The 22043-nt window shown below is 66.9% G+C and overlaps 1 protein-coding gene across 1 annotated transcript in view; it reads right to left on the bottom strand.

Annotated features, from left to right (window-relative positions):
* Positions 1-317: 317 nt before the first annotated feature.
* NOTCH1 (notch receptor 1) overlaps positions 318-22043 on the bottom strand; it is a 40726-nt gene continuing 19000 nt past the window's right edge. Inside the window, exons 5-34 of the mRNA XM_054584152.1 lie at positions 20878-21000; positions 20110-20343; positions 19593-19748; positions 19202-19387; positions 18900-19013; positions 18140-18253; positions 17653-17886; positions 17461-17571; positions 16757-16949; positions 15372-15517; positions 15154-15267; positions 13422-13541; positions 12977-13129; positions 12306-12534; positions 11475-11676; positions 10768-10921; positions 10473-10657; positions 9826-9958; positions 9272-9529; positions 9081-9193; positions 7652-8223; positions 7064-7492; positions 6434-6582; positions 5519-5735; positions 5321-5408; positions 5031-5196; positions 4203-4498; positions 3054-3201; positions 2873-2970; positions 318-1808 (exon numbers count right to left, since the gene is read on the bottom strand). Of these exons, the coding sequence (XP_054440127.1) occupies positions 333-1808; positions 2873-2970; positions 3054-3201; positions 4203-4498; positions 5031-5196; positions 5321-5408; positions 5519-5735; positions 6434-6582; positions 7064-7492; positions 7652-8223; positions 9081-9193; positions 9272-9529; positions 9826-9958; positions 10473-10657; positions 10768-10921; positions 11475-11676; positions 12306-12534; positions 12977-13129; positions 13422-13541; positions 15154-15267; positions 15372-15517; positions 16757-16949; positions 17461-17571; positions 17653-17886; positions 18140-18253; positions 18900-19013; positions 19202-19387; positions 19593-19748; positions 20110-20343; positions 20878-21000 (6911 nt within the window). The 3' untranslated portion in view covers positions 318-332. The remainder of the gene's footprint in view (positions 1809-2872; positions 2971-3053; positions 3202-4202; positions 4499-5030; positions 5197-5320; positions 5409-5518; positions 5736-6433; positions 6583-7063; positions 7493-7651; positions 8224-9080; positions 9194-9271; positions 9530-9825; positions 9959-10472; positions 10658-10767; positions 10922-11474; positions 11677-12305; positions 12535-12976; positions 13130-13421; positions 13542-15153; positions 15268-15371; positions 15518-16756; positions 16950-17460; positions 17572-17652; positions 17887-18139; positions 18254-18899; positions 19014-19201; positions 19388-19592; positions 19749-20109; positions 20344-20877; positions 21001-22043) is intronic.

The following is a 22043-nucleotide window of genomic DNA, read 5'->3' as shown; positions in this document are numbered from 1 at the left end:
AATCTTTGTTTATATTTTTTACAAATACGTAACAACCCTCGCTCTATAAGTAAAAAAAGTCACGGCTGAGAACTAATTTGCTTTCTTGGAACAGGTAGAAGTTTCTACCTGGAGCGAGAAAACAGTACATATAAATAAAAAGGCAGTGTTTCCACATAAAATAAAAGTACATAAATAAATACAAAAGAAAATTTCAAATCTTGTCGTCTTACTTTGTATAAAAAAGTTTCTTAAAAAAAGAAAAAAAAAAAAAAGGCTCCTTTGGTCGGCCCGGCGTCTGCAGAGTCGCCGGGCAAGCGCCCCGGCAAGGCCTGGGTCCTGCGGCCGCCTGTTCACTTGAAGGCCTCCGGGATGTGGGCGATCTGGGACTGCATGCTGGTGGGCGGGCTGGAGATGCCCTCGGACCAATCGGAGATGTTGGAATGAGGGGACGAGCTGGACCACTGGTCGGGGGACTCGGGGGACGGGGTGAGGAAGGGGTGCTCGGGCACCTGCAGCTGGTGGCTGGGGGTGTTGTCCACAGGCGAGGAGGAACAGCTGTGCTGGGAGGGTGGCGTCAGGAACTGGGCCGTGGTCATGGACGGGACCAGGGACGAGGGCAGTGAGGTGGGCAGGACCTGGCTGTCCTGCGGCAGGACGGTGTGCACGGCCAGGCTGCTGGGGCCCAGCGGCTGCACGTCTGCCTGGCTTGGCTCCCCGCCCAGGAAGCCGCGGCCCAGGTGGCTGCCGGCGGCCGAGCTCACGCCAAGGTGCGGCTGGGGCGGCTGGGGCGGCGGCGGCAGGCTCTGCTGCTGCTGCTGCTGCTGCTGCTGGATGCTTGGCTGCTGCTGCACCTGCTGTGCCTGCGCCAGGTGAGGCTGGGTGGCCAGCCGCGCACTGGGCAGGGCCTGGTAGCTCAGCATCTGGGACAGGGCGGTGGCAGAGAGGCCGCCGTGCAGCGGGCCCATCATGCTGTGCGGGAGGGCCGGGGCCTGCGTGCCCAGTGTGCCCGGCGCCACGCTCCCTCGCAGAGGGTTGTACTGGTTTGGTACAAGGCCGTTCTGCAACCGGGACAGCCACTCGCACTGGCCGTTCAAGCCCGTGGTCGCACCCACAGTGAAATTTACGGCCCCGCTGCCACCGCTGGTCCCCAGGACCGTGCCAGTGCCGGAGGCCACAGGCAGGTGGGAGAGGCGGGGTGGCCCTGCCTCGAAGGCCAGCCGCCCACCCCCGCCCAGCGCCGCCATCTCCGGCTTGGCTGCCACGTTCAGGTGGCCAATGCCCAGGTGGGCGTCGGGCATGCCGGGCAGGTGGTTGAGGGGCACGGTCGGGGAGTGCTGGAACGGGGAGGGCAGGAGGGGCGGCGAGGCCACATCCGACAGGTAGCCGTGTGGCGACTCCAGGGAGTCCACGGGCGACAGCACACTCGCGCTGTCCAGCAGGCAGCCCTTGCCATCCTGCGACTTCTTCCTCCGGGCCTTGAGGTCCCGGGCCTCCTTGCCGCCTCCGGCCAGGCCCTTGGTGCTGGGCTTGCGGGCCTTCTTGCCCTGCACGGTCGGCTTGAGGGTGCCCAGGCAGCCGCTGGGCGAGCACAGGGGGGGCGACAGGGTGGGTGGGCCGCCCAGGGCGGCGCCGTGCAGCTGGGGGCTGCGCACCAGGCTGTACTCGTCCAGCAGCCGCACGATGTCGTGGTGCATGCGCTCCTGCGCGATGTCGCGTGGCAGGCGGTCCATGTGGTCTGTGATGTCCCGGTTGGCGAAGTGGTCAAGCAGCACCTTGGCGGTCTCATAGCTGCCCTCCCGGGCGGCCAGGAACAGAGGCGTCTCCTCCTGCGGACGCGGGCGGGTCACCCCCAGTGCCCCATCACCAGTGGGACCAGCAGGTTGACTCCCCTACCCCCCACAGCAGGGGACAAAGAGCCTTTGACCCGACCCCAGCGTCCCCCGTTACTAGCCCAAGTCTTAAAGACAAAAGCTTCAAACACACCTCCCGAGGCCTGGCCAGAGGTGGTCTGTGGGACCCTACCCTCTGAATCAGGATGCTCTGCCCTTGCAGGGGTCACGGGTCCCAAAGGATACCTAACAGCCTGTGGCCCCTCTTCCCCCAAAGCCGCACAGACGCAAGCGTGACAGCAATTTCAGGAGCTCGGGGAATCCCTAAGTGTACATGTGGGCACCAGGGCGGGGGCCCCCCGTCTTGATGGTCCCCAAGTCATCCTGACACCCCAGCTCCTTCCCTGGGTCTTGGTCACCTTGCCTGTACAGCGGACATGCCACATGTCCCCACCAGGCCCTAGCAGTGGCCCAAGGCCCCCAGGACTCAGGAGCTGTGTCCAACAGTGCCCCTTAGTCTGCCTGGCTTACTTAGTCTGCTGCTGCACCCCCTCACCGAGGAGGAAGACCGCAGGCCGAAAAGCAACGGGGGCCAGCAGAGCCAAGGAGAAAGGGGTGCCAAGTGCCCAATGGAACCTGAGGCAGGTTCAGGAAACAAGGGGGTCAGGCCGGCTGCCGGGGACACTGCAGCAATGGCAGGTGCGAGGGCGCGGGCCCACGAACCAGTAGGTGGCCACTCACGTTACATCTTGGGCCGCTCAGTGCCCTGAGCCCCCCAAACCCACCATCATCCTGGCTCAGCCCTCGCCACCTGGGTCACCCTACCCTGCCCGGCGAGAGCCGAGGACAGAAGGGAAGGCTCAGGTCATTCCCCACACTAGGACCAATGTCCGGCTGCGTGGCAGCCCTCTGCTGGGGAGGGGACCAGTAAACACGGGTCGGGTGGAGGAAGGACTCCTAACGACACACAGGCCAAGCTAAGGCGTCTGCGTCCACCTGTGAGCCCCGTTCTGGGCGGCATGTCACGGCTTGGGAGGCCAGGCCCACACCAGCGCACCCACCTTGTTGTTCTGCATGTCCTTGTTGGCGCCGTTCTTCAGAAGCACAACCGCAGCCTCCACGTTGTTCACGGCGGCCGCCCAGTGCAGGGCAGACTTGCCTGTGTGGGAGGCCGTGGGTCAGTCAGGGCGGAGCGGCTGGCCGTGGCCCGTCCCCAGCGGGTGGAGCTGCAGCCCAGCTTACCCAGGTCGTCCACGGCGTTGACGTCAGCGTGCGAGTTGATGAGGTCTTCCAGCATGCCCTCCACGGCCAGGCGGGCGGCCAGGATCAGCGGGGTCGTGCCGTCATGCATGCGGGCGTCCAGGTCTGTGGCTCGGTTCCGGATCAGGATCTGGGGGACAGGGAAGGCCTCAGACTTCGCCAAGTGGGACCTGTGGCCCCAGCCAGACTGCATGGCCATGGAGTGAGAGAGCAGTGAGGGCAGGACCCTGTGGCTGCTGCTGGGGACGCCAGGCCAGAGAGCAAGCTGTGTTACCCACACACCAGCCTCTTGGGGACCACACATGGCCCCGGCTCCAGAGACTACAGCAACGCAGATGCAGCCCAGCCTGGGTCACAGGCCAGGATGACAATCATTTTGCTGGTGAGTGAAAAAAGCTGGGCGCCAGGCAGTGTGCAGGGCTGGCCTTGTTCCTGCAAAATGCCTGTGGGAGTGTCTCTATGTGCCAGAAAGACTGCCACTGCACCTGCGGCCACAGCCTGCCTCTCAGGCTCGTTTATATTGTCCTCCCTTAGCTAACCCAAATCCTCAGTTTCTGATTTCCATAGGAAAATGTGCTAAAAATTACAAAACCAAAAACTGTGCTGATTCCCCCGGGATCGGCCCATCTGTCCACTTGTGCAGGGCAGGGCTGTTCAGAGCCCCAGACCCTATGGCAGGGGGGACCACCAAACAGCTTACAGTGCGGGGGGGGCCTCTGTCAGGGACATTCCCCAGAGACCCAGGCATCCAGATCCCTAAATCCACCTCTGTCCTGGGCTCCCCAGCAAGGCCACATCCCAGGTTTGCAGGCAGCAAGCAGCAGCCTGTGACCCCTCCACAGGCTACGTCTCTGGCCCCAGCTGGGAGGGAGGAGCGAGGCGTCAGGGCCAAGGAGGCCCTGCTCACAGCAGGTCCCTCGGACCGCCTGCTCGGGGCCTTCGCCAGCCTGGCTTCCCTGTGGGGATGACGCGTGGGGTTTGGCGCCCTCCCCACCCTTGTGCCTCATGTGGGATAATGATACCAGCTGTCCTGTCTAGGTCGTGCGGGGTCAGGGCTCCCGGTCCACGTGGATTGGAGCGCCACCCCGGCCAAGACAGTAGGCTCCCCGGGGGCCGGCAGCAGCGGCCCACCTGGAAGACGCCCTGTGCGTCGGCAGACACGGCTGCGTGCAGCGGGGTGCGTCCCATGTTGTCCTGGATGTTGGCGTCGGCGCTGGCCTCCAGCAGGCGCTTGGCCGCGTCGGAGCGTGAGTAGCGGGCGGCCAGGTGCAGGGCGGTCTCGCCGGTGCGGTCGGTCTGGTTGTGCAGGCTGGCGCCCTGGTAGATGAAGTCCGAGATGACGGCCGGCGCGTCCTCCTCCTCTTCGCTGTTGCCTGTCTCCAGGCCCCCTCCGCTGCAGGAGGCGATCATGAGGGGCGTGAAGCCGTCTGCGGTGAGAATAGGGGTGGGCGCGCAGTCAGGGAGGCCCTGGCTTGGCGGGCAGCCTGGGCGGACGTGTGGCCTGGCTCCTGGTAGCCCTGCCCGCCGCGCCAGGGCGCCATCAAAACCAGTCCGAGCTTCCCAAGAGACAGAGCCCAGCTGGGTGGCCAGCGGAACCGTGGACAATGAAGACCTGGGGTTCTGCTCATGATCTCGCCGACAACGCCCCCAGGAGAACGATGACGTAAACATGCAGTTAGAAAAATCAATGCTTTGGAGGCCTCGAAGGAAGCATTTTGGGAGAGGAAATCAATGGACGGGGCAGAGCAGGCTGGGGGAGTCGGCCGGGAGGCAGCTGGGAGTCGGCCGGGAGGCAGCGCGGCGGGGACTGAATGTCCCCCCACCCCCACTCAGCTTTCAGAATATTGACCCCAGGGGCTCAGGGGAGGGAGGCAGGTGGGCCACGGGGTCAGGGACGCACAGGCTGCCGGAGGACAGTGGCCCTGGCCGGAGAGCCCCGGTGGGCCGGCGCACACTCACCAGGCCCGCGGACGTTGACGTCCATGCAGTCTGCATCGGCCTCGCCCTGCGGTGGCGTGGGCGCCATGGCAGGCACGCGCAGGTCGGCGGCGTCCAGGTGTTGCTGGGTCCACTGCCGGTGGTCTGTCTGGTCATCCAGGTCAGGAAGAACCACCGGCTCCTCGAACTGCAGGGGGACCAAGCAGAGAGCCACGCCACACCACGTCACATCACGTCACGTCACGTCAGGCAGGTGGGGGGAGGGGGACAGCAGGGGACGCCCAGGGAGGCCCTGGAGCCCCCCGACTCACCCGGAACTTCTTGGTTTCCAGGTCCTCGTCACCCCACTCGTTTTGATTGTCATCCATGAGGGCGCCGTCCGAGGAGTTCTTCAGGGGCCTGGGGGCGGGAGCAGGGGCCAGACTGAGCAGGGCGCCCGGGAAACCCCACGGTCCACGGGGGCCCCGCCTCCCTTCAGCCCCTGGGAAGCCGCCGCTGCGCCCACTCACTTGAGGCCCACGGAGTCCTCGCCGAGGGGCTCCCGCCGCTTCTTCTTGCTGGCCTCCGACACCTTGAAGCCCTCGGGGAACCAGAGCTGGCCATGCTGCCGCCGGCGCCGGCGGGACAGGAGCACACCGCAGCCCACGAAGAAGAGCAGCACGAAGGCCGCCACAGCCACGTACATGAAGTGCAGCGGCGGGGGCGGGGGCGGCTCCACCGTCTCACCTGCGGGCACGGCGGCGGGCGCCAGGGCGTCAGGCGGCCGCGACGCGGCAGGCCGGCGGCCGGGGGGCAGCGGACTGGCTCTGCAGCCGGGCGCCGCCTCCACCGCTCTCCTCCATCCCGCCCCCCAAAATAAGGTCATCTTTACGCGATTAATCAGAATTGCAAACTATCGCTAAATTCTCTCCTGCACCGGCCGAGTATCTGGAGGCGGCTTTTACTTTTCTCTCCTTTAAGGAGGAGGATTAGCCAACTTGAAACCGCTGCGCTCACACTGAGCTGTTAAGACAAAGGATTTACAGGGATTTTCAAGATACAAACTTCAACTCTTCACATGACACCGATCAATTCTTCCCCCCTCTCTCTCTCTCTCTCTGTCTCTCTCTCTCCTTTTTAAAAAGCTGTAATCATTTTGAAATAACACCCAACAAAGAAAAATCGGGGGGGGGGAGGAGCGGGGAGGGGAAAAAAGCTCCCACTTTCTGGCGGATGCGCTCGTCCCCGGGGCCAGCCCCACCGGCAGCTGTCACGACGGTAGAGAGGATGTGCCAAGCAGCGGATTCCAGAGAAGCGCTCCCTAAACGCGCGGTGGCACAGCGCACACCCGTGGGTGGCAAGTGACAGGAGGAGCAAGCGCGTTGCGGGGGGGCGGGGGCGCGGATTGGGACTTGGGCGCGCCGGGGCGAGCCGGCGCCACTCACTCTGCACGGCCTCGATCTTGTAGGGGATGTTGAGGCTGCCCAGCGAGGCGAGCGCGCCCAGGAAGGCAGCCACGTCGGTGGCGCTGTGGAAGCACTGCGCAGAGGCCTGCACGCACTGCCGGTTGTCGATCTCCAGGTAGACGATGGACCTGGGGATGGGCAGGCGGGTGGGGCTCGGCCACAGGCTTCCTCCCCGCATCCAGCCGCCTCCAGGCTTCATCCCGAGAGGCCCCCGGGGAGAACCCAAGGCGGTGGGGGCGGCCGGGAGCCGGGTCTGGCCAGGCACCACCCCAGAGGAGGACGGCGCCCCCTCACAGACGCCCGCCCGCCCCGGCTCTGCCGCCCTGAGGTGGTTCCCCTAGGTGCCAAAAGCGCCTGTTTCCTCTTCTCAGTGGTACCGAGACATCAAGCCTGGTTTCTCCTGGGGGCTGAGGCCAGGCCCCAGGGCGTGGGCCTTGGGGTCAGGGGCCCTGAGGGGGAACGCTGCCTCTGCTCCTGGCCCGTGGCGAGCCCTGACGTCCGGGTCCAGTCAGAACCTCGGTCTTTTTTACTGTCCAGGAGGGAGAGCCTCGCTCTCGGGCAGCCCTAGGAGTGACGTGGGGTTTGGCCCATGCATCGCAGCTCACTCACCCGCGGATGTCCATCGGGTCCAGCTCCCTGCGCCAGCGCCCGCCGCTGCCGTCCGGGAGCAGCGCGGCCTTCACCTGGTCGAGCAGGGCGCCGGGCGCGGCCCAGCCATCCAGGGAGCGCTTGATGGGGTGCTTGCGCAGCTCCTCCTCGTGGCCGTAGTACGGGAAGATCATCTGCTGGCCGTCGGCGTCGCGCTTGAAGACCACGTTGGTGTGCAGCAGGCGGCTGAGCTCCCGCAGGAAGCGGAACGAGTGGTTGCGCAGCTGCTCCGGCGGCATGAGCACCACCACCACCAGCGTGCCGGCCGCCAGCCGTTCCGGCACATGGTCGGCGCAGTCCAGCCCGTCCCACTCGCACTCCGCGCTGTTGCAGCCCTGGTCGCAGTGCCCGTCGCCGAAGTGGTCCTTGCAGTACTGGTCGTACAGGGGGCTGCGGACGGATGCAGGGCACCGCTCAGGCCTCGGTCGGGTCCCGCCCTGCTCGCTCGGCTTTCCAGCTCTGGCCCCGCCCTCCTCCGCCCATGCGCCCTGCAGGGCCGCCACGCGCCTTGAGGAGGAGCCGCAGCCCCCGCCCGTCCCGCTTGCTTACTTGCACTGGCCCTCGGTGTGCTGGCAGTCGAAGCCGTCGAAGAGGCAGCCGGCCGAGTTGCACTGGTGGTCGCAGTGGCCGTTGCTGAAGTACTTCCAGCACTCGAGCGACTGCGTGCAGTTCTGCCACGGGTCGTTGAAGTTGAGGGAGCAGTCGCCGCCGTCCCAGCCGCACGCGTGGTTGTTGCACCTCAGGCTGCAGACCTTGTTGCCAGCCTCCTCGCGGCACTCGGGCAGCTCGCAGGCCTCCTCGATCTGCGGCGGGGTGATGTCCAGGCCCACGCCGCCCCGGAAGCTGTAGTCCAGGATGTGGCAATGGAGCCCGTTGAACTTGGCGGGACACAGGCAGCGGTAGTACGGGTTCTCGGGCACAGGCTCGCAGGTGCCCTGGTTGTAGCAGAGGTTGCCGCCCACACAGGGGCTGCTGGCTGGGAACTGGCACTCGGGGCCCGTGAAGGTGCCCAGGCACAGGCAGGTGGGGCTGCGCGGGCCCGAGATGCAGGTGCCGCCGTTCAGGCACCGCAGGCTGCCGCAGGTGCGCGCGTCATTCTCGCATGTGGAGCCCTCGAAGCCCTGCGGGGTGGGGGAAGGGCACAGGGCACTCAGGGCGGGCTGGCTCCCCAGGCAACAGTGGCTGGGAGCGGGGCCGGCAGCCTTTCCCCGGGCAGCAGAGCTTTCTGGGGAGTTTTTCTGTGAACGTAGAAAGCTCAGGGGAGCCCTCGCTGGTGGGGCTCAGTGGACTGAGCACCGGCTTGTGAACCAAAGGGTCACCGGTGTGATTCCCAGCCAGAGCGCGTGCCTGGGTTGTGGGCCAGGTCCCTGCTGGGGGGGCCTGAGAAGCAACCACACATGGATGTTTCTCTTTCTCCTTCCCTTCCCCTCTCTAAAAATAAAGTTTTAAAAAAATCTGAAAAAAGTTAAAAAGCTTGGAGGTTGGCGGGAAACAGGGAAGATGCCCGGTGGAGCACAGGCCGCAGGGCGCTGACAGGCTCCACGGGACACTGTGACGTCGGCCATGCCCCACTGTGCGTTGCCAGACCTCAAGGAAAGCAGCACATCGCTGGGAGCGGCCCTGCCGCCCTGGGGAACACCATGGACTTGACTTAATAACAGTGTATCGATGTCAGCCGGTCAATAGTAACAACATCAATAGTAACAAAGGACCGCAGAAAGGCAAGATGCTAATAACGGGAACCGGGGAAAGTGTTGAGGAGAGGAGATCCGGCAACCCTGCTTCCCGCACAATTTTTCTATAAACCTAAAATGGCTCTAAAAATGATGTCTGGGGATACAAAGGCAACCTCCAGGGGCATGGGAACCAGGGAGCCCCCCGGCAGACGTGTGCAGGGCCAGGCCCGCCGGGCGGCTGGGGCTCAGCTGCCGCCTCCAGCCCGGGAGCCCTCCCATGCCAGCGCGGCGGCGGCACCTACCGCCGGGCACTTGCAGATGAACCCGTGGGGGGTGTTGGAGGCCACCGCGCAGGTGCCGCCGTTCTTGCAGGGCTTCCCTTTGCAGCCGTTGATGACCGCCTCGCAGCGGCGCCCTGGGTGGGGAGAAGTGAGCGTGTGAGGCTCGCCCCGCCAGCCCCCGCCCCCCCCGCCAGGCCTGCCCGGGCACCCACCGGTGTGGCCCGGGCGACACTCGCAGTGGAAATCGTTGACGCGCTGCACGCAGTTCTGGGTGCCGCGGGCGTCACAAGGGTTGGACAGGCACTCGTTGACGTCGCCCTCGCAGCGCTCGCCCACGAAGCCGGGCAGGCAGGTGCAGCTGTAGCCGCCCACCTGGTCCACGCAGGTGCCGTTGTTGAAGCACTTGGGGCCGCGGGAGACGGGGTCGATGGGGGGGTTGCAGTCGTCCATGTTGATCTCGCAGTGCACCCCTGCAGGGGCCCGGGCGCGTCAGGGGCCTGTGCTGGCCGAGCGCCGGCCCCTGTGCCCTCCCGAGGCGCCCCCGGATCAGCGGCGAGCCGGGGGGCCGCACGGACGCGCAAGGGAGACGGGACGAGCACGGGCTGGCCGCTGCGTGCCCGCGCCCAGCCAGGCTTCCGCCGTCAGCCCTGCACTGCCGTTCGCCCACGTGAGGTTCGGGCTGGGTCCAGGGGGCCTTGGGCTGGTCGCCGGGTGCGCACCTGCCCAGTTCCTCCTGGACCCCAGCCCTGGGCATGGCGACCCTTACCCTGTGTGCCCCGGGGACAGGAACACTTGTACATGTTGGCGAGGTCAATGCAGGTGCCCCCGTTCTGGCACGGATGGGACAGACACTCATTGATCTCCTCGGAGCAGTTCACCCCGTGGTAGCCGGCCACGCACTGTGCGGGGAGACAGGTGAGGGGTGGCTGTGGCTCAGTCCTCTGTGCAGACAGAGCCACACGAGCTGTGAAGACAAAGCCCCTCGCCTAGTGAAGCCTGGGGTTTCTCATACCTGGGTCACCCAGAGGCAGACCCTTGCCCAGCTGACCCTAGGAAGGGCTGTAGTAACCTAAGGGTCACTGCCCAGAGCAGGAGCCAGACCCTATCCCCCGGGATAGACATGGCGGGGAGGTAATCTCAGGGTAGGTGTCAGATGAGCTAAATGGAAGACCCTATGGGAGGAAAAACGCTGTGGTCCAACTCCTCAGTGTATTCTTCCAAACTCTCCCCCCCGCCCCCACAGGACACCTCATCCAGGCAGTCTTCCCTGATTACCCTGGCTCTCTCTTCATGGGACCGAAACATGCCCGCATCTGCCAGCTTAGTCTCTCCTACTGTGTCGGCCCCTAGCCCAGTGCCTAACGTTCGGCGACACCCCGGACGCACACGCCCTCCCCCAGGACAGTCCCCTACCTCGCAGGAATAGCCGCCAGGGTAGTCGGTGCAGGTGGCCCCGTTCTGGCAGGGGTTGGGCGAGCACTCGTCCACCTGGTCTTCGCAGTAGCTGCCCGTGTAGCCCGGCCGGCAGCGGCAGTGGTGCGTGTTGCCCGCATCCACGCAGAGCCCTCCGTTCCGGCACAGGTGGGTCACGTTGGTGTCTGCAGGGGACGCGGCAGCGCGGGGCGGGGGGGTGTGTGAGGCCCGGCCCCCCCCCGCGGGGGGATGACCAGCAGGGGAGCCCGGGCCGGGAGGGGGCCCCGCGGGTTACCTCGCTGCCGTGCGGCCGCCTCGCAGGACACGCTGGGGACGTCGCAGTACAGGCCGGTCCAGCCGCTGTGGCACTCGCAGCGGTACAGGACGTTGGTCTGCCAGCACCTGCCACCGTTCTTACATGGGGAGGAGTCGCACCAGCGCACAAGGTTCTGGGGGCAGGAGGCCAGCGTCACACCACTCCCCCGGGCCGTGCGGGACACCCCTGCGCCAGAGAACCTCCCGCCCTCGGTGGAAACCGAGGCCCGTGGGCTCTCTCTCTCAGGGCCCCCAGCAAATCCAGACCACCTTTCCTTGAGGGAAGATTTTTTTCGGGAGTAAGTAATTTAGCTGGAGGTTTTTGTAATGGATGCTTTACGTGACAACCTCGCAGGCGTCGATCCTTGTGTACATTCCCTATAAAAACACTAGCTTCTAACAACCCCGCCCCAAATCACCTACTCTTGGCTCTCACTCCAGTAACCCCTGCTCCCTGACCTGGGTGACTGTCCGGCCAGCACCTGATCCTCAGACGGCAGCGCGGTCCAGGCGGGGCCAGGCTGTGCCGGACCCCCAGGGGCATGTGACTGGGGCCGCCCCTGCCCCCCGTGCCGGGCGCTTCCCTACTCCGGGCTGACGGGAGCGCGCCCAGTGGGGGGCTGCGGTGACAGGCCACAGGCTGGTGCGCCGTCGTGGCCACGTCCTGCCAGGTACCCTCTAACTCACCTGGCAGTTGAGGCCGGTGTAGCCCAGGGGGCAGGTGCACTTGTAGGTGCCATAGCTGTCCTGGCAGGTGCCACCGTGCAGGCAGGGCCGAGAGTCGCACTCGTTGATGTCGTGCTCACAGTAGCTGCCCGTGAAGCCAGGTGGACACAGGCAGGTGAAGGAGTTGATGCCGTCCACACAGGTGCCACCGTTGAAGCAGGAGCTGGAGACGGGCGGGCGGCAGGGGAGAGGGTGGCTGGGGCCGCAGGACCGAGCCAGAGCACGCGCCTTGGCGTAGACCGTGTGGCCCAAGGGGCCCGGCGGCCGCCACAGGCCAGATGCGGCCTGACTGACCTCAGGGAGGCCAGCGGGAGCCTCGGGCGGCCCCCGACAAAGGGCCACGGCCCCTCGCCCCTGTTTTCCTCGGAAATCATTCTGGGAGGGGCTTTCTCACGCACTCAGGTTAAGATCAAAACAAGAGAGAAGCGAGGACGCCTGGCGGTTAACGTGGAAGTAACCACGTCGGAAAGCAGGGACGGAAACCCTGAACGCCGACCTTCCCGGCAGCTGAGGCAGGAGAGTGAGACAGGTGACGAGAAGGGTGACAAAGCTCTCCTTGTCTGCGAGGAGGCACGCCCGTGCCACACAACCGGGGTTCCCGGGCCCCTCCTCGTCAGCGGACAATGGCCCTCTCAGGAGGATCACCGCAATACAACGAACAATGTCTGACGCAGCGCAGCCAGCTCTGAGTGTGACCAGGACGACACCGGCCCGGTGCGCCAGGTTCCAGACACTGCGCCCGGCCCCCAAGGCCCGCCTCCCCCCACACCTGTGGGCCGGGGCCCCGCCCACCTCTCCGTGCAGTCGGGCGTGTTGTTCTCGCAGTGGATCCCACTGAAGCCCGCGGGGCAGGTGCAGGTGTAGCTGGCCACGCAGTCGGTGCAGTTGGCGCCGTGGTGGCAGGGGTTGCTGGCGCACTCGTTGATGTCCTCCTCGCAGAAGGCGCCCTGGAAGCCGGGCAGGCAGTCGCAGAAGGCCGTGTTGATGCCGTCTGTGCAGGAGCCTCCGTTGTGGCACGGGTCTGGGGGGGGGGAACGGGAGGGCAGGCCTGAGAGGCAGGCAGGGCGGGGGCCGGAGGTGGCTCCTCGGGGGTCGCGATAAGGACTAACGGGAGCCACAGAGCCAGGCTCTTTCACTGGGGGGAGAGGTACTGGAAAACGATCGGTGATGTGGGGTGGGCTTAAAGCCGGGCCGTCTCGCTCCGGACACTGCTGGAACCATCCGGAAGCATGGCGCCCAGTCCACGCAAGGCCCGAAGCGATGCTGCACGCGCAGCGGCCACCCCCAGGACACCCTCCAGGACCGACCCGGCTCCCTCCGGGGCTGAGCCGGCTTGGGCACTCTGGGGGTGACAGCCGGGACAGCCAGCGGCCCCCGCTCCTGCTCCCAGCCGCACCCACTCTCCCACCTGACCCAACAAGCTCCCAGCCCGCCTCCCGGGGGCCGCTGGCCGGGCCACTCACTGGGCCGGCAGTCGTCGATGTCCGTCTCGCAGTTGCGCCCCGTGTAGCCCGCCTGGCAGTGGCAGCGGTAGCCGCCGTTGGTGTTCTGGCAGGAGGCACCGTGGCGGCAGGGGCTCTTCACACACTCATTGATGTCGACCTCGCAGGTCTGCCCTGCGGGGCAGAGGAGGGAGCTGTCACTTCCGCCGCCCCCCGCGCCTTTCCCCAGTGCACCCAGGAACGGGGCTCCTCAGCCCCGGGTGTCCTTGGGGGATGCCCGGCCAGAATGGCAGGGCGAGGTCAGTGCCTGCTTCTAGGGCCCCTCGCCCTGGCAGGTGGCTCAGAACTCCCTAGCTTGTCTCCAAAGACGGGCAGCTCGCTCCCTCCCGCCCTGGCTGGAGCCGCCTGAGCCCCCGGGGTCCTCCCCTCGCCCGTCCCGGGGCCCCCAGGGAGCAGGGGGCCTCACCCTGCCAGCCCACAGGGCAGACGCAGGAGAAGCTCTCGTAGTCCTCAGACGCCTTGCACTCGCCGCCATTCCTGCAAGGGCGGGAGGCACACGGAGCCAGCACCACCTCGCACGTGGCTCCTGCGGGAAGAGGGTCAGGCGGTGAGACCCAGGGCGCCTGGCCCGGAGGGTCGGCGCCTGTGGCAGCAACAGACCATCGCGGCCAGTGCCTGCTGGTCCTTCCGCTGTCAGAGCGCACTGGGCTGGCCCGGAGCGGGGGGCGTGGGGCTGCACAGGGGCCTGTGTCCGCTCCTGGCTCAGACAGGACCTGATCTCGGGGCCGGAGACAAGCCGGAGGAACACCTGGCTCCCCACGGACCGCAGGACTCAGTGGGGACTCCCCACCTGGAGCATCGGCCACCAGGGCCGGCAGCCCATCCGCAACCCTGTGGGGGCCTCAGGCCTGTCGCGGGCAGGAAGCGCCCATCAAAGGAGGCCACTGAGCAGAGGCTGGGACAGCAGGGAACAAGCCACCCACTGTTGGGCGTCGTGGCAGCCTCGGCCCCAGGCGCATATACACAGGGGAGCACGGGGCGGCGCCAGGGCCGTGGGACAAGGCAGGGCGCCCGGGAGAGCCCTGAGCACACCGGGCGGCGCTCTCCCTGAAAGCCGGGAGTTTTCCTGTTTACGGCCCGTGGGGCTGGTCCCCGGGAAGCAAGGAAGCCTTATCTTCCTCGTGGCCCATTATCGCCCCGGCCTGCTGGTGCGATTTTCCAGGGCCTTTCTTTCTTTCGGTTTCCACGGTGACCTGGGCAGGCAGGAAGCTCGCCAGAGTTTCCGACAATTGTGCGAGGGGAAGCAGGAAGCGGGCAGACGGGAAGCGAGTCAGCGCAGGCCGGCTCCTCCCGGCCAGGCCCTCCCTCCAGCCTCTGATAGCGACCCGGCCGATAGCGGCCAGTCCGAGAGGGACTCGCGCGCCCGGGTGCACAGGCCCTGGGCCGCCCCGGGGGCCCCCACACTGAGTCGGGAGAGAAAATCCAGGTCCCTAGCTTTGGTCAAAGGAAACACTGCTTTGCCTCAGGCTGCCCGATGCCATGGGAATTGCAGGCTCAGCCTTGCCCCACCTCCCGGCAGGGCCCACCACAACCCCGGGGCGGTCCCCTCGGTCCACCCCCAGCGGGGCCTGGAGGCCCCCATGGCAGGGGGCTTTTTCACTTTTAATTCTTTGTCTAACTGTCCTGAGGAGGGGACATTTCCTGTGATCCCCTTGGTGGCAACAAGAACAGAGGCCGGGATGCCCAGGGAAACATCTCCTGCCGCTGCTCGGCGGGAACAGAAGCTCCTTGTTTCTCTACACAGAGAGGGCCTGCCGTCCACAGAGCCCCGCGCCCGGCCCGCAATGGGGAGGGTGGCCTGGCCCTAGGGCCCGCGGTGGCCGGACCACAGGGGCCTGAAACCCGGGCACAGGCCCTGCCTCTGCGACCGAGGGCTCCACCCTCTTACCTCCCGATGAAACATCTGGGCTGTTTAGACTAAAATTTTCTCCGGGACACCGTGTATTTTTTTGGTGCCCATCTGGCAATAACACCCACAGGGTGAGGCCCGCATGCAGCCAGATGACAGCTCAAAGTATAGAGCACAACCTTCGAGAATGGCTGTGAGCAACACAGACAAGGCCAGCCCCTGAAAAGCCACTCGGTGCTCAGGCCCCGCCGGCTCTGCCGGCCCCGCCCCTGGTAGGCCCCACCCCCACCTGTGTAGGGCAGCAGGCAGTTGCACTTGTACCCCGCCACGTCATCGATGCAAGTGCCCTGGTTCAGACACGGGTTGGATGCGCACTCGTTGATGTTGGTCTGGCAGTTGGGGCCTGAACAGAGGGCATGGCCATCAGCACCCGTCACCGTGGGCCTGGAGCCACCCAGCAGCCCGCTCTGCACCGGGAGCCCGCCTCCCCAGGCCCCGCCCACTCACCACTGAAGCCTTCCCGGCAGGTGCACACGTAGCCACTGGTCATGTCCTTGCAGGTGCCGCCGTTGACGCAGGGGTTCGACTCACACTCGTTGTTGTTGATGTCACAGTTGGCCCCGCTCCACCCAGGGTCACAGTCACACTTGTACCTGCAGAGGTGACCACACTGCAGCTCAGGCGTGGCCGAGGGGTGCGGGCTGGCGCTGGGGGCCTTCCCAGCTACAGTCCCCTCCTACGGTCTGACGGCAAGGAGGTGCCGGTCCCCATGGACCCCCGGGGTCCTTTACAGTGGGGCAACAGCACCCAGCCTGCCTGAGACAGGGGCGGTGTTTTGGCTCGGGACGCTGACCGGAAGGCGCCCCGCCACTGGCTGTGCGGCCTCGACAGAGGGCTCGGCCCGTGCAGAACGAGGGCACAAGGTCCCTGCCTGGGCCCACGGCCCCATCGAGGCGCGTGGGGCACACAGTGGACACCAGAAAGAGCTTCCATTCCTCTCTGCGCCCGAATACTCTGGCACCGAATGGGGGCTTACGGGCTGGGTCCCACAAGACGGCCCCAAGTCAGGGGCCCATCCTAAGTCCCAGCTCGTCACCGCTCCTTTGGCCAACCAGCCAGCCCTATTCGGGGGTTCCCACAGGCCCCTGAAGTCTGGGGATTTGCCCGAACGGCTCGCAGGCTCAGGGAAAGAGCTCACATACGAGGGCTGTGGTTTATTATAAAAGGTTAAACTCAAAAACAGCCAGATGGACGAGACACGCAGGGTGAGGGACGGGGAAGGGCCAGGGGCTTCGCTGCCCTCTGCAGGCAGCCGCCTCCCGCCCCCGGCGCACTCCCGGCCCTGAACCCCCTCTGTGAGCAGTGGCGGCCTCACTGGCTCCTCTCCACACCTGGCAGGTCGGGACCGAAAGGTCCCACCCTCTAATGACAGGCCTGGCTCCTGGCACCCAGCCCCCGCCCTGAGGTGAGACTCAGCCACCTCATCCAGGTAAGCTCAGGTGCGGTGGAAAGGGGTTTGTTATGAACAATAGGAGAGGCCCCTTCTACTTCCGCAGACCCGAGGGGCTGCCTCAGGAGCCAGGACAGACCGAGACGTCCACTCCTTACTATGTCTGAGTAACCGTGGAAACGCGGCCGCCGCCGCCGCCGCCGCACCAGCCTCTTGAGCCGGTGCCGTGACCCGGGCAGCGCTGGGCACGGGCCAGGGCTGAGCAGGTGCCTACCTGGCGGGGCATAGACAGCAGGTCTGCCCTCAGCGGCACAGCCCCCCACTGCCCTGGCCCGCCCCCCACCAGCGTCCCCCCCAGCCGCCTTTCAGGGGGCACGGCTCGCACGGCAGCGCAATGGAGGGGTGGAGGCGCCCCGGATCCCCACCCCGGCCCAGCCCGTACCCGTTGAGGCTGTCCCGGCAGGCCCCATGGATGCAGGGGTTGCTGTTGCACTCGTTGACCTCAGACAGGCAGGTGGGGTCATGGTAGCCCTCGGGGCAGCGGCAGGTGAAGCTGTTGACGCCGTCCTCGCAGGTGCCCCCGTTGTGACAGGGGCTGCTGGCGCACTCGTCAATGTTGATGTTGCACATGCTCCCTGAGGGCGAGGGGGAGGCGGCTCAGCTCCCACACCAGGGACCCCCAGAAGAGGACGAGGAGGAGGGCTCCCAGTGAGCAGGTTCCGGCCCGAGCCTCAGTGCCCACTGGCCCACCCCGTCATTAAAGCGGGATGCCCACCGCCCGGTCCTTCGCGGTGTAAACCGGCCAGGCAGGCGTCTTATGGGACTCCGCCACGTGCGTGAGCGCGGCCCCGGCCAGCCTGGCACTCGCGGGTCCCCTCCCGGCAGCCAGGGGACAGAGCCCGCACCACGCCTCGGGCTGCAGAAGCGCTGGGGGCCCAGAGCCAGGACGTGCTCGGGGCAGCAGTGCCTGCCTCTCGGCGCGAGCCCAGGCCTCCCACGGTCGCCGCTGCCCTCAGCCGGCCGAGGCCGGCAGCCGACAGCCAGGCCAGGACACCGCCGCCCTTGACCTCCGAGCACAGCCTCGGCCGCTGTGGCAAGGCCGCGAGAAGGGCCGGAGCCTGGGCAGCCCGCTCCCAGGCGCCTCACCCGTGTAGCCTGGCTCGCACGCACACTCGTAGCCGTCGATCTTGTCCAGACACGTGCCCGCGTCGCAGGGGCTGCTGGCGCAGTCGTCCAGGTTGATCTCGCAGTTGGGTCCTGGGGGGTGCGGGGCACCTGGGGGTCAGCTCCTGAGGCCCCCCGCCCCGCCCCGCCCCACACCGAGCCTCGGACAGGCACCTGTGGTCCCCTTGAGGCAGAGGCAGAGGTAGGCATTGTCGCGGTCCTGGCAGGTGCCTCCGTGGCGGCAGGGCTGGCTGTAGCACTCGTTGATGTTGGTCTCGCAGTGGTGGCCCGTGTAGCCCGGCTGGCAGAGGCAGGTGAAGGCGGCGACGCCGTCCTGGCAGGACCCGTAGTGGCAGGGGTCGGGGTCACACTCGTCGATGTCCACCTCGCAGTGGGGTCCCGTGTAGCCTGCAGGGCCCGTGGAGCATGGGGCTCAGCGCGGCAGCCCCCTGGGCACGAGGCTGCCCCTTGCCCTGCCACTCTGCACCAGGCCCAGGTCACGGTGTCCCGGTGCGGGGGGACCGGGGGTTTGTCTTTCCCCGAGAGACGTGCCCACGGCCGGGGTCAAGGCTGAGCAGCGCTCCCGGCCCCCAGACCGGGCGCCCCGCCCCCTGCTCGGGGCTCCACAGGACTGCTCTCCCTGCGGCCGGCGGCCCCTCACCTTCCGTGCACACGCAGCTGTAGGTGTTGGGCCCGTCCAGACACTTGGCGCCGTTTTTGCAGGGTGTGCTCGCGCACTCGTCCACGTCGTACTGGCACAGGTTCCCGGTGAAGCCTGCAGCGGGGCGGCCGTGAGCCAGGGCGGGCGCCACGGCCCCGTGGTCGCGCCCGGCCAGCGCAGGCCGGGGCCTGAAACGGCGTCCCCCAGGGACGCTTCGGTGGGGGCTGGGCAGACCCCAGATTTCCCTCCTGTGTCGGCTCCCAACCTTCGGGCCAAGCCCTCCGGGCCGCTCAGAAGGGCCTTTGCCCAGATGGACTGTGGGCTCCACGGCTTAGCCGGTCAGTTTGGGAATGGGCTTCCCCTCAGGTGTCTGGGGCGGCTGACCGGCATCTCAGGAGCCCGAGATTCCTACCCGCAACGCGTCCGTGGGACAGGCTCGGACCCCAGGGGCTCCGCAAGGCCCCCTGGCCCTCAAGCCCCCCGCAGGCCGGCTCCGTCAGCCGTGAGCCCTCAGGGCGTCAGGCTGGGGCCCTCTCCGCCCGGACCCCTCAGGGTCTGGGGGTCTGGGGAGCGTGCTGCTGCTCCCAGCACGCCCTCTCCGCAGGGAGCCCGAGCAGCTGGACGGAGGGTCTCTGGGCCCTGGGCTTCCCCGCCCAGGCGAGCACACCCAGCAAGGGGAGGGGCCGGCCTGGACACGCCCCACCCACTCCCGAGGCTCCTACGGGGTGAGACCTGGCCAGGCAGGGCCCGGCCGCCGCACCTGGGGGACACTCGCACTGGAACTCGTTGATCTTGTCCAGGCAGCGGCCGTTCTGCAGGCAGGGGCTGCTGGCACACTCGTCCTTGTTCACCTCGCAGTACACGCCCTCGTAGCCTGGGGTCGGAGCACGAGGGAGAGCGGGGGCCACGGTCGGTCTCGGCCCAGAGAGCGACGCCCGGCACCTTCCACACCTGACGTGCAGCCCGCCGGCCACCCGGGGCCGGCCCGCCCACCCCTCCGGCCCACTCTCGCGGTGCCCGGGCCGTCTGCCCCGACTCGGTCTCCCTGCGCACCCCACGCACCGGGCATGCAGATGCACTGGAACTCCCCGATCTGGTCCAGGCAGGTGGCGTCGTTCTGACACGGGTTGGACACGCACTCGTTGACGTCGATCTCGCAGCGCGGGCCGGTGTAGCCCTGCAGACACCGGCACTGGAAGGAGCCCAGCGTGTTGAGGCACTTTCCCTTGTGCTCGCAGGGGTTGGCACCTGGGGGTGCGGTGCGGTCAGGGGCTGCTCCCAGCGCCCCGGCCTCGGGCCCTCTGGCACCTGTCCGCCCCCCCATCAAACCGGGGACCCTCCAGGTCGGCTCACACCCGCTCCCCCCGAGACAGGGGACCCTCCGAGGGTGGAGTCCACTTCCACCAGGTCCCCAGCCCCCCGCCGCTGCACACCCAGCCTGGCGCCTGCCTACCCAGCGAGCACTCGTCCACGTCCTGGCTGCAGGCCGGCCCCGTGTACCCCGAGGGGCAGGTGCAGATGGCCTTGCCGTTGACGGGGTTGGTGTCACAGTTGGAGCCCTCGTTGCAGGGGTTGCTGATGCAGGCATCATTGAGGTGGCAAAGCAGGCCTGGGCAGGGCGTCCGCAGTCAGCGGGCACTGCCCCGCCCCGGCCGGGCTCCAGCCCACCCAGACGCCCTGAGTGTCCCAGGTCCCTGGGGTCATCCCAGGAGGCTAATCACCACCGGGTCCGGCCCCAGGCAGCCCCTGCCCCTGTTCGCTCCAGAAAGGCCCCTTTGGGGTATTATCCTTGGGGACCCTGAAACGCCAGCCTGTGTGCCTGAGCGAGGCCGCTGCCCCTGCCAGGCCTGGCCCGAGGGAGCCCGCGGAGGCAGGCGTCACCCGTGCTCCCGCCTGGCCCTGGGGACCCTCCCTCGGCCAAGGGCAGCAAGGCCCGTCGGAGCCCGCCCCGCCCGGGTCCCAGCCCTCACCCGTGCGGCCGTGGGGACACTCGCAGTAGAAGGAGGCCACGCGGTCGTGGCAGGTGGCGCCGTGGAAGCAGGCGGCGCTGGCGCAGTCGTCAATGTTCTCGCTGCAGTCCTCGCCCGTCCAGCCATTGACGCACACGCAGTTGTAGCCGCCCAGGGTGTTGTGGCAGGTCCCGCCATTTTGGCAGGCGTTGGGGATGAGGTGGCACTCGTCCATGTCCTGGGTGCAGTACTGGCCTGCGGGGGCAGCAGTGCCCTCAGCCACAGCCTGGGACCTTCACCCCTGCAGGCGCAGGCCCCGCCTCCTCCAGGAAGCCTTCCTGGGGGGACGCCCTGATGGCCAGCCTGTATCCCATTTCCCTCTCCCCACTGGCACCGGGGGCGGGGGGGAATTTTGTCTTCCTGCTCTGACTGTGCACACAGGTGCACTGGGGTCCACGTGCCCTCACCCCCACCAGCCTGCGAGCCCCGAAGGCGGGGCTTGCATCCGACCGGCCAGCGTCCCTGTGCCCTACCCAGCAAGCTGGGCTCAAACCTGGGGACTTGTTTCTAGTACAGGACTGCCTGGGCCCAGGGCACAAATGGCCCAGATCCGTGCTGACCGCTGAGGCGGGGGCCTAACCCCTGGCTGTGGGCAGAGGGGCCGCCCCAGGTCGCACCATCCTTCCAGGTCTGGACAAGGCTCTCGGGCCCCTCACCAGCAGCCCCCCCCCCAGGAGAGCAGTGTGACAAGGGTGATGTCCCTGCTTGGTTGCTTCCCTGAGTACATGCCTGTCCACTCGGGCGGGCAGCGGCAGTTGTAGGTGTTCACGCCGTCCACGCAGGTGCCCCCATTCTGGCAGCTGTTCCCCGGACAGTCGTCAATATTTTCTTCGCAGTTCTGGCCGGTAAAGCCTACGGCAGGAGGAGCCAGGGGCCCCAGTCAGCCCTCCTCCTGCGATGCCACTGCCTTGGGGTCCTTGGGGACCATCCCCCGCCCCCTGCCTGCCCCGCTCCTGAGACCAAGCATGCGCATGTTCCTCTCCGAGGAACCGTTTTGTAAAGGGCGGCTGGACAGATAGACTCATGCACACGGGTTCCGGGGGTCTGTCGCAGAAGCCCCACTGTGGCCCAGCGCGGCGAGCGGCCCCCGGGACTGGGCACTGCCCACGGGCTAGGCACTGCGTGGGGGGTGCTCGGCCACAGCAGGGCCTGCAATGCCAGCTTGCAAGGGCCTGGGCGGTGGTGGCCACGGAAGCAGGACCCGCGGGCAGTCCTGGGGGTGTGCGGAGCGCCCGCAGCCCTCTCCTCCCAGGAAAAGACACGGTGCTGCTACCTCCCCCTCCCCGCCCGAGGCCAGCCTCTGCGGCGGCCGCCGGCCCGTCAGCTACTAATCCACTCAGCTCCCGCTGGTTCAATGATCAGCCCAGAGAGGTGTGTCTGGCAATAGCTGAACCTGCAGCCAGTTACTAATTAACGTCCCCATGGGTGCCTTTGAACACTCCGTGCCCTTTGAGACAGAGCCTCCCCCCCCCCATTTCCTCCCCCCCATACCCCCAGCTGCCCGGGAGCAAAATCAGCCAACCGGGGAAAGCCAAAATGTAAATCAAAGTGGTTTGGGGAACGCCCCAAACCAGCGCAGAGCCTGAGTTCCACTTCCCACTACGCCGGGGAGCCCCCTGCCTTGGAGGATCCCCGTCTCGAGCAGATGGGGCAGGAGGGCCGGGCTCACCCCCTGCCCCAACCCAGGTAGGGCCAACACAGAGGTCTCAGGCCTGAGATCACACAGCCAGCAAGAAGGCATTTGAGCTGAGGCTTGGGGCGGGCCTGGCCGGAGGGCTCGGCCCGCAGCTCCTGGAGCCTGTGCCTAGCGGCCAGCAGCAGGCGGGGCAAGCAGGTGACGGGCGGGGGGGTGGCGGGTGGCACCGAGGGACACGCAGGAAGTGCTTGCACCCGGC

Source organism: Pteronotus mesoamericanus, unplaced genomic scaffold (assembly GCF_021234165.1).
Source record: "Pteronotus mesoamericanus isolate MK-2021 breed Mesoamerican mustached bat unplaced genomic scaffold, CSHL_Meso_final contig_78, whole genome shotgun sequence".
In the NCBI taxonomy this organism is placed as follows: domain Eukaryota; kingdom Metazoa; phylum Chordata; class Mammalia; order Chiroptera; family Mormoopidae; genus Pteronotus; species Pteronotus mesoamericanus.
The sequence above is the reverse complement of the archived record's forward strand: the minus strand, read 5'-3'. Positions and strand labels throughout refer to the sequence as shown.